The sequence below is a fragment of the Dendrobates tinctorius genome, unplaced genomic scaffold, assembly GCF_039654945.1.
Source record: "Dendrobates tinctorius isolate UK_male_01 unplaced genomic scaffold, ASM3965494v1 ptg000241l, whole genome shotgun sequence".
Lineage (NCBI taxonomy): Eukaryota > Metazoa > Chordata > Amphibia > Anura > Dendrobatidae > Dendrobates > Dendrobates tinctorius.
Genome location: NW_027361908.1, coordinates 14,355,786 through 14,366,273, shown reverse-complemented (window position 1 = coordinate 14,366,273; position 10,488 = coordinate 14,355,786). Strand labels below are relative to the sequence as shown.

At 45.3% G+C, this 10,488-nt stretch overlaps 1 protein-coding gene across 1 annotated transcript; it reads right to left on the bottom strand.

Annotated features, from left to right (window-relative positions):
- Positions 1 to 326: 326 nt before the first annotated feature.
- Positions 327 to 10,144, bottom strand: RPS16 (ribosomal protein S16). Its single transcript, XM_073556968.1, has 6 exons — positions 10,010 to 10,144; positions 9,873 to 9,924; positions 7,259 to 7,360; positions 2,123 to 2,219; positions 839 to 886; positions 327 to 508 (listed from the first exon to the last, which is right to left on the bottom strand). The coding sequence occupies exons 1-6, from the start codon at positions 10,018 to 10,020 to the stop codon at positions 363 to 365; spliced, it is 456 nt and encodes a 151-aa protein (XP_073413069.1). The 5' UTR covers positions 10,021 to 10,144; the 3' UTR covers positions 327 to 362.
- Between the last annotated feature and the right edge of the window lie 344 nt (positions 10,145 to 10,488).

The window sequence follows — 10,488 nt, the reverse complement described above, 5'->3', positions numbered from 1 at the left end:
TACATATCTGCCTACTATTCAAAATCAACAGAAGGTGTATGTATAGTTCCTTGCAGCAGACACCATCAGAAGACATCCCACAAGTGAGTACTTCCAGCTGCAAGTAGTGGATGACCTCTAAACTCCTTGTTGTGGTTATGCATGGAGCACTTACTGAGGAGGCTCCCAAATCCCAATTCTATTGCTCACAGTGATTAGAGATTTATCACAAATCCACTCCACATGTAATTAATGTCCATTGTGAACAACTCCTTTAGAAATAGATGAACTGTGGCTTACCAGCATGTCCTACAGCATTTTTTAGATCTCGAATATAAAGAGAAAACGGTTTTCAAATGGTTTATTGAAAGAGTACAATGAAATTAACGGTAAGACTTCTGGTAGCGAGCACGGGCTCCAGGTCCACCAAACTTCTTGGACTCGCAACGACGAGGATCTGCGACTAGAAGAGTCCTGTCATACTGAATGAGAATATCCTTGATTTCCTTCTTGGAAGCTTCATCAACAACTAAAATAAGATGATAAATGTTTATACCAGATACATAGATTATACTTCTCACCAGGTAATGTCGGCCATCTCATTGTTTATCTTAATATTTCTTTAAGTGTCTCTAAAGAACATCTGTAAAAACTACCTTTAAGGACAGAATAAAGCCCGCTCATATGTAGTTTTTACAACTGGATTCAGTTTTGCTTTCATCTGAAGCTTTTAAATGCTGCACAGTCACGTTTTCATGCAAATTCACAAAGCAATATATAAATACATGCATCTATACAGCTATCTCAAATCCAAGATGGGTATATCTAAAATCATATCATGCCATAAATTAAAACTTACACTTTTGGTAATAAGCCACAAGTGACTTGGAAATGGCTTGACGGATGGCTGCAAGTAAAAAAAGTATTTCAATTTCAAATGCAAAGTAAATAATTTACACTTCTGTTTCATACATCATGTGGAACAGAAACCACACTACATTACTCTTGTTACCTCACACAGTAAGGGTACCGTTACACTTAAAGATGCACCAGCAATCTCAACAACGATACAACCTTGTCAGGATCGCTGGAGCATCGCTACATGATCGCTGGTGAGCTGCTAAACAGGCATCTTCACCAGCAATCAGCACCAGCGAGGACGCTGGTATCTAAGGTAAATATCGGGTTAGTAAGCGGCGCGCGTCACTTAGTTACCTGATGTGTACCTTAGAAACCTGTGTGCTCGCAGCTCCCGGCACGAGCACACAGGTTTCTAAGGTACACATCGGGTAACCAAGTGACGCGCGCCACTTAGGCCTCTTTCACACATCAGTTTTTTGCCATCAGGCGCGATCTGGCTTTTTTTTGCAAAACCGGATCCGGCGAAATGCAATGCCAGATCCAGTTTTTCCCCATTGACTTGCATTAGCACCGGATGGCATTGCGTTTCATCCGTTTTTTGCCGGATCCGGCTACTTGTCTAATTCCAGCGTCTGGAAAAAACGGCTACTGTAACGTTTGTCTCCGGCGAAAAAGCCGGAAGCGCCGGATCCGACGCTTCCGGCTTTTTGCCACAATGAAAGTCTATGGGCGCCGGAATGCGCCGGATCCAGAAAGACTGATCCAGCCACCGGATCCGTTTTTTTAAGTCTGCGCATGCTCAGATCCAATTGGCCAGCCCCCAGGAACAGATATAACCTGCTAGACGGATCCAGCAGAAAAACGGATCCGTTTCTACAGTTCTCCAAAATTTATGCCGGATCCGTTTTTTCTAAAAATAGCCGGATCCTGCCTGATGGCAAAAAACTGATGTGTGAAAGTAGCCTTACAAACCCGATATTTACCTTAGATACCAGCGCCTGCTTAGAGCGCTGGGAGCCTCGCTGATCATTGGCTCCCGCTGCCACACGCAGCGATGCGCGCTGGCCAGCGGGAGAGCAACGATCAAAAAATGGCCCAGGACGATAGTGCACGATCAGCAATACTCGGCGGGGAGGCCAGTCGCTGATCCCCGTCACACACAGCGATCTCGCTGGCGAGAGATCGCTGTGACACGGGGCCTTAAGACTATTAGCAGGTCTATTGTATCGAATCAACTACTGATAAAAACTTTACCCACTACATAAACCAACACTGTGCTTACCATAGACTTGTGCAACGTGTCCACCACCCTTCACTCGGACTCTGATGTCGACACCAGCAAATCTCTCCTTGCCCAAAAGAAGAACAGGCTCCAGCAGCTATATATGAGAAGTTACAATTAGTATCAGCAACCGTCACAGTATAAAACAGTTGCTGTGTGTTCTCTGCCGCATCACTTTCACTGTGGTATTGTGGGCCACACAAAAGCGCTTATGGCAGGAACATGTAGGGGATCGGAAAGCTGGACAGTGATGAGTACATTGTAAATTTGGGGTAGTGCGCAGATGTAAAGGAGATTCTGAAACATCTCATATTAAAGTGTTGGTCCACTACTAGGACAGCCCCTTCTTAAGCCAAATGTTCGGCCAAAATAAATAAAGCCTATACACTCACCTCCCGTGCTGGTGCCGGAAGCATGGTGCTGGCACTCGCTTTCCCCCGGGCTGTGACACCGTCTCCGCTTTCAGACAAACTGAACATGAAGAGGAAGCCAGAGGATCAGCTGCAGCCCAGACTTACTATTCATGTTCAGTTTTTCCACCGATTGGGCACTGAAGTCAAAACACCACATCACAGGCCCAAGGAGAGCGAGTGCAGACACTGGATGGGCTGGCACGGAAGCCAAGTATAGGCTTTATTATTTTATCGGGGCATCACATTTGGTTTAAGAAGGAGTTGTCCTAGTACTGGACAACTCTTTTGAACATTAATACAAAATTGCATACTGAACTCCTAACAATGTAGGATGTAACAATGTGTCTTGCATCGGGTGCCCAGGTATGTAGCAGGGTCAGGAGTGCAGTAAAAACCATATCCGGTGGAAGTCCGCTGTGTTACACCTTTGGCACTCTACTAAGAGCAGTGACCGAAGCTTGTTCAGATCGCTGTTTAACCTTTTTTTTTCCCCTCTTTACGGCATTTGTGTAAAAAAATACCTGATAAAATGCTCCTACAGGACAGTAATTACAGTCACAGCAAGCTTATCCATTATTTTTATTTTTTTTAAATACAGTATTTTACCATTTTCTGAGACCCATTACTTATTCTTCTGTCGATTGGCCCTCACATGGCTCTCCTCTTTTCCACATATAGTTTAATAAAAAATGAATACTTTTCATAGATTTTTTTCATGAATTTTCAGGGAATAAAAGTATACTGGGTAGGTTTTTACATTTTCAATTCCTTATTTTTTTAAGGAGGTAAAGGGGGCCATTTGAATTTGTGATTAGCGAGCGTGCTCGGATTAAGTGTTATCACAGCATGCTCGAGTGCTAATGGAGTAACTTCAGCGTGCTCAAATACCATGTTTGAGTTCCTACGGCTACATGTCTCCCAACTGTTCCGACAGCTGCAACACATGCAGGGATTGCCTAACAAACAGGAAATCCCTGCATGGGTTGAAGCTGGAACAGCCAGGAGACATGTAGCCTCGGGACTCGATCATGCTCTGATAACACTTCATATCCAAGCAAGTACACTCATGACTAGTATTTTTTTCTATTTTTTTTTGGATCTATACTGCAAACACACAATATTGCAGTATATAGTAAAATAGCGGTTTCTCCTATGACACGCAGCCTGTAACATAGTAACTTTTCATAGGAGAACCATTCTGGTAGTTCTGGAAAACATTAAAGGGGCTGTCCACTACTTGGACAACCCTTTCTCATGCCCTATGTTTGGCCCTGCTAAAATTAAAAAGTTTATACCTCGCCTCCCATGTGGGCACTCGCTTTTCCGGGCTCAAGTGAGGTTATTTCAAGTGAACCAAAGAGGGGAGCCCCCACACTCTGTTTACCATCCAGATGCCGTAGTCACTATTGGCAAAAGCATTTAAGGGGTTAAACAATAGTCAGTGGCTGACAGCTACAGGATTGTCACCTCATATCGCAGGTCAGTAAAAAGTATTGGTGATCACTAAGGGGTTAAGGTGGGGACAGCAACACCAGCACTGATTAATCGCAGTGCTCACGTCATAACGTGAGACACGGGAACGCAAATGAAGACACCTCTGAAACGGCACAGAAGGCGAGTATAAGCTTTTTTTATTATTTTAAACAGGGCCAAACATCGGGAATGAGAAGGGGCTGTTCAAGCAGTGGACAATTCCTTTTACGGCTGCTGTAATAACCCATGGGGGGGAACCAGAGCTCCCACGCCACAACGGAGTCACAAATGCAGCAGCATTTACATAGGCAAACATCAGTGATTGGCACGAGATTCAGGCACTGTACTCACAGGCTGAAGCTGGCTACTTAGCACAGCTGGCATCTGCCTGGTATGAAGAAAGCTCAGCTCCTGAGCTGGCTTCATATGTTCTTTAGCAACTCATGAGCAATAATGTACGTCACAGGTTGTTATATCTTTTGCTTTCTTTTCTCAAACGTTATAAGTCTGGCATCACTGTAATCGTACTGACCTGAAGAATCATATTGCCAGGCTATTTTTATAGCCCAAAGAATACTATAAAAACAAAACTGTCAGAACTGCAGGTTTGGGTTTTTTTTTTTCCAATAGCTGGCCCTTGGATGAAGTGGGAGAGGAATATACAAAAGCGCAAAAACAAAAATTGGTTATGGCAAGAAGGTGTTAAAACATTTGTTAAATGAAAGGTGTGTTGTTCTGAAGTATAACCAGTACAGTTGACTAATTTTCCCAGATTGTGTACCAAGCCATTGTAAACTGCTATTTAAGGATAGTGTTGAGTCTATGAAGCAGCTATGCTATAAATAGGACTTGGGGTAAGTGTACACGTTAAGTATTGTATTTTGCGGATAAGATGCACCGAAGCATGGGCAGGAAAATATGGAAAGAGGGCAGCGGAGGTGGAGCAGAGTCGCTGCTGCAGGAAGCCGGCGGTGGAGGCAGGACTTGTTGATGGCCCCAGGCTGGCAAACGATTGTGTTCGGTGGAGGCAGGAGTGGGGAGATGTTGCAGGAACCAGGCTTGTAGTGGCATTAGGCGGTGCGGGGGCTCTGCCGACATTTTGTGAAAGCCTGGAGCCCCCACACTTTCCATGCATTTCAGTATGGTGAATTCAGGGAAAATGGCTGCCTCCGGCATCACTCCACTGCTGGCATCAGAAGCTTCTTGCAGCAGCAAACTGGGTCCATTGCAGCCAGTAAGCTAAATTCAGATTACAAGACACAGCCACCCCCCACTTGGGGGTAAAAAAAAAAAAAAAAAAAAAAAATGTGCCTTATAATCCGAAAAATATGGTATTTTTAGCAGAAATTTCTGCATCTGTTGGCAGAAAAACACAGCAAAATGGGTTTGTTTTTGTATCGATTTTTTTCGTGTGATTTTGGTGCAGATTTTTCCCCACTCATTAGTATGGGCGAAATCTGTGGCAAGGCGGTTGAACTGACACGCCGCAGAGTTAGATCTGCAAGGAAAAAAAATAAGAAATGTGCATGAGACTTCAGAATCTCATTCACTTAGCTGGCACTAGGGAATCCTTGAGGTTTTGTGACAAGACAGTGCAGAAAAAAAAAAAAAAAGCGCAACAAAAATGAAATGTATGTACAGACCCTTAGTGTGCAGTCAGACGGCCGTATAAATTGGACAGATCAGAAAGTAATGCTCAGACTGCCAGGCAGTTCTCCTGACTCAAGCATGACAACTGCACAGAAATGTCACACTCGGGTCAAGAGGACCGACTGTCAAGTCCGAGCTTTGCGTTCCGATCTCGCTCAGATTTATACAGCTGTCTGACTGCACCCTTAAAATATACAAAATAAGGTTGCACTCTATCATGCTAAAGCATGTCAATGTGGAATATGAAATTTGAATAGCAATACGGCTATGGAGTATTAGGAAAAAAATATGGAGACGCTTAGCATATAACTTGGCCAAATTATATCTGCCCATCAACCATCGTCAACCTCAAAGTCTGATGGGTACCTACACTGTGTGAATACCTCTCTAAGGGTACGTGCACACGCTGCGGAATCCGCTGCGGATTAATCCGCACGGATTTTGCAAAAACCGCAGATAATCCGCAGGTCCAAAGACCTGCGGATTATCTGCGGTTTTGCCTGCGGTTTGGTCCTGCGGATTCACTATCTCCACAATGGTGGAGATAGGAACCCGCAGCGGTTTCCGCAGAAAGAGTTGACATGCAGTTCTTTCTGCGGATTCAAAACCGCAGCAAATCCGCGCGTTTTTTTCCGCAGCGTCGGCACAGCGTTTTTTTTTTCCCATTCAAATGAATGGTACTGTACACCGCAGCTAAAACTGCTGCGGGTCCGCAGCGGCCAAAACCGCAGCGTGTGCACACAGCCTAAGGCTGAGGTCTGAATTCCTGGGTGAATGTGGACGCTTCTGTCAGCAATTCCTGCATTTATAGATAGGTACTGACCTGCTGTAGTTAAAATCACCACCTGGGGGAGGGAGGGCGTAAGCTAATATAAAAAAAAAAAAAAAAAAAACCACACACACACACACACACACACACACAGACTACCTCCTCCTGGTATGCACCTATTCACACAAGTCTGGATGTGCCAGTTTTTTGTCTTTTGCACCCTTAAAAGACTGACAAAGTTGAGTACTTTATTTGGCTGTCCTCATCAGTCCCATGGTGTTTGGAAAGCAGTAAGCATACTAAGGATCTGCTCCATTTAAAAGGAACTGTCAGCACAAAGACACGATTGAAACCAAATACAGGCGTTCTGTGCTTCACAGTGCAGCCACTTACATACATACACCTTACCACCTGCTTAATTTCCATATATCTCTGCCCTTCTCAGATTATGTCAAAAAAAAAAAAAAAAAAGAGGCGAAAGCAGAGATAGATGGGTTGAATGTGTGTATAAATGACTGGACACACCAAGGGCAAACCTAGCTCCAGGAACTGGTTTGAACAGTCATTCTGTGCTAAAAGAGTAAGTGGTTGACAAGTGAGAAATCAGTGCCATGTTATAGTTATCTATATGGAAAGGGGTGGGATGGAAGACAGACTTTTTTTTAAAGTTATGTAAACCAAGCTACATTGATGTAATATCTGACAGAACAATGTGGCGACTGAGGGGTTAAGCAGAGACAGAAAAATTCAAAACCTAAGTAATATTTTTGGATACTCCAGTCGTTCATTTTCACAAAGCATTAATAACGGTCAACACGGGTTGGGTCATACCTTGTACTGCAGTGTAGCAGGTTCAATTGTCTCCAGGGGTCTTCCATTGACCTTAATGAGGCCATTCCCTCTCTTGCAGTGGGCAACGGCAGTTGCAGTTTTCTGATAGGAAAGATTATGGTATTAGGATGACATCCACACAGAGCAACAGAGCCATGATCAGTCCTACATGGATGTACTAAGGTTTATGGATGGCATCCACACCTCAGTCCAAGCCTATAATGTACTACCACATGTGGCTAGTAAGAGTAGGTTGGTCTGTGCTAAGCGGCTATGGCGAAAAGGTTTATCCAAATGCCTGACGTGTTACCAGTATTACCATAATTTGGGCTGCTGCCACCATTCCTAGGCTTTTGATGCTTATGAAAATGCAGTGTGATGTCTGAACACCACAACAAATATCTAGTGTGTGACATAATGGCAAAGGTGTCACTGCGTTGAATCAACCAAAAGCCATCAGGACCAGGGATAGATGGCAGAGGAATACCGCAAAAATAAAAAAAATATGGCATATTTAGGCAACTTAAAAAATCTTTACACCCAGAAAAGCTTCCGATATGAGAAGGCTTTATGTTCTGCACACAATTTTCTACATATTAGGGTATGTGGCCACGATCAGGAACTGCTGCGAGTTGGACACGGAGTATTTATGCAGCGTCAAAGCCGCAGAGAACAGGATTTCTAGCATGCATAGTCACCTGTGGATTACCCATGGTCATGCGACGCGTCTCTCCAGACTGCTGCATGGCAATCTCTTTTGCGGAGACGCCAGTCTCCGCAAGGGAAATTACATCAATAGAAGTGTATTGAATGTGGCGATTCAGTACGGTTCAGTGAACACATGTGGAATTACCTGCGTTCAATAGATGACAGCGCTTTGGACGGAGCAAACATATGCTGTTTCCAAAGCGCTGCTAGTTTTGGATCGTGGGCAGCCGGCCTTAGGAATGGATATCATGGGACTGCCACACATCACAGGAAACATCTCTCCAAAAGTAACTGGAACGGAGGTTAAAATCCAACATCATTCGATAAGTGATGTCAAATTCCTGTCAAATCTCGTGGCCATGAGCACTTTTATCCACAAAAGATGCTGTAAGGAACTCTCAGCTATGGTCTAGTGGTATCTCAGGGTAAATCACTAAGACATAACTCATAGATGTCACCATAATGCCCCAACTTTATCTACATACAGACTGCTCCCATCCTAGGGTGCCTGACTGCAGTGGTTTGATATTGTCCACACCCAGGAACCGGTACAGACAAGCAAATGTAATGCCAAAAAAGGTCATGAATATGGGGTCCATCTGCGTTTCATTATGTGGCAGTTTTTAAAATTGAAAAAAAAAATGTGCAGCATGCAAAAGATTTGACCATTAAAAAAAGGCCACCTGTATGACAGGCAAGTATAACAGCGACCCAAGTTAATCCAAACGTGCGTTCTTCATTTAGATCAGTGTTTCTCAACTCCAGTCCTCAAGACCCACTAACAGGTCATGTTTTCAGATTTTCCTTCGTATAGCACAGGTGATAATTTGATCACCTGCTCAAGCACTAATTCCATCACCTGTGCAATGTTAAGGAAATCCTGAAAACTTGATCTGTTGGTGGGTCTCGAGGACTGGAGTTGAGAAACACTGCTTTACATGGTCATCAGCCACTAAAATGATGGCCGCAGAGTGCGTGAAACCATCTGCTATAAGTTTGATGATTGGAGGTAGTTTAGTAGCTTTTAAACAGGCCACAATGTTTTCAGCTACACAGGTCCTGCCAAGAACAATGATGCTTACACAAGCTTTAAAAGGACTGGTTGAGGCTCCGGAAAACAATCTGCAGCGATTATGGAGCCCGGATGTACCCCCGATGCTAGAGGGTGGACACATTTCCCCACATGTGATTTGTTCTCATTGCGGACATATGACCGCCTCTCAATTCACTTCTATAGAGAAGCTGAAGCGCCTTGTTGGCCAATGACCACATTAAGTAAATCACATACATGGGACATATGCGCACTGCATGGTCATCCAGCAGTCACACGCGACGTAGACTTTTACACCAACTCCAGACAACCCCTTTAACGCTATGTTTGCTTTATGTGGGTGACTGGCTTTACAGCAGTGCGGTGAGGAACCCGTTACCGCTAGACGGGAGGCTGCGAGTCTCCTTACCTCATTCCCGGCTCCTCTCTGGATGTCGCGTGCACGTCATGCAGCAGTAACGTCACACCACGTCAGCTAACCAGATATAGAACCAGGACTGCTGGAGGTCATCACTCGCAGGATCCCTATCCAGCAGCCACAGAGCGCTGCCATGAATGATGGAAAGCCAGTCTCCCACCTGCACCCAGTATAAGCAGCGCTCTGGCCATTCATCAGCACGAGGGGCTCATGCAGGGCAGCAGCAGCACAGGCCTCTGGAGCAAGGGGCGCTCACGTGGCAGAGACAACGCGATGTAATGGGGGTCTTCCTAGCTCATGCGGTGCAGGACCGTGGGGTCCGGGACCACGGCACATGGCGGGTGGCACGCGTGGCAGAACTCAGCGCCGTACATGCTAGGTACCCAGCAGGCCGGCCGCCCCCCGGCTCCGGACACGAGGCTCCCGCAAACACTAACCTTTCGTCCGAAAACCTGGACGGACTGCAGGGGCCCCTTAGCCGGCATGTTCCTGCGGAGAGAGTGAGGACAGGCGGTTACCGGGAGACCGGCACAATATTATCCGGGGTCAAGGCCTAGGAGCGCTAGAAACTAACCTTTCCGTCATGAGTAGCTGCGAGAAAAGGAAGCACGGGATCGCCGCACCCACTCAACAGGGACGAGCGTGCGCCCTGCGTGCCGTGACGTCATTACGCTCAAGCGACTTCCTGGTTACCTCACGTAACGCCATTTTACTTGCGGGATGGGCTTAGCGGCGCTCACTCGGTTATTCCGGTGTTAGACGTCCGTGTAATAAGCCAGTAGTCACACCGAGCGGTTATATATCACATTGTAACCATATGCGGTATCACTAAGCCACATTCATTAGCGCCCCTCAGCTGTAGTAACACATACTGCTCTGCATTAACCCCTTCTGTATGTATGAATAGACTTCAATGACACTTGGCCACTTTATCCACAAAAATTCTACCAACAGTAAAAATTGTATTGACGTTATAAGCTCACCCTGATACTATGTCTTCCATTGTAAGAGGGATTGTAATCAGGGCCGTATTTGGCATGTCTGCTGACCTAG

Coding starts and splice junctions, on each gene's coding strand:
- RPS16 (XM_073556968.1), bottom strand. Junction 2,220..7,258: donor CTGCTACACTGCAGTACAAG/GTATGACCCAAC, acceptor TCTCATATATAG/CTGCTGGAGCCTGTTCTTCT. Junction 887..2,122: donor ACACGTTGCACAAGTCTATG/GTAAGCACAGTG, acceptor TTTTACTTGCAG/CCATCCGTCAAGCCATTTCC.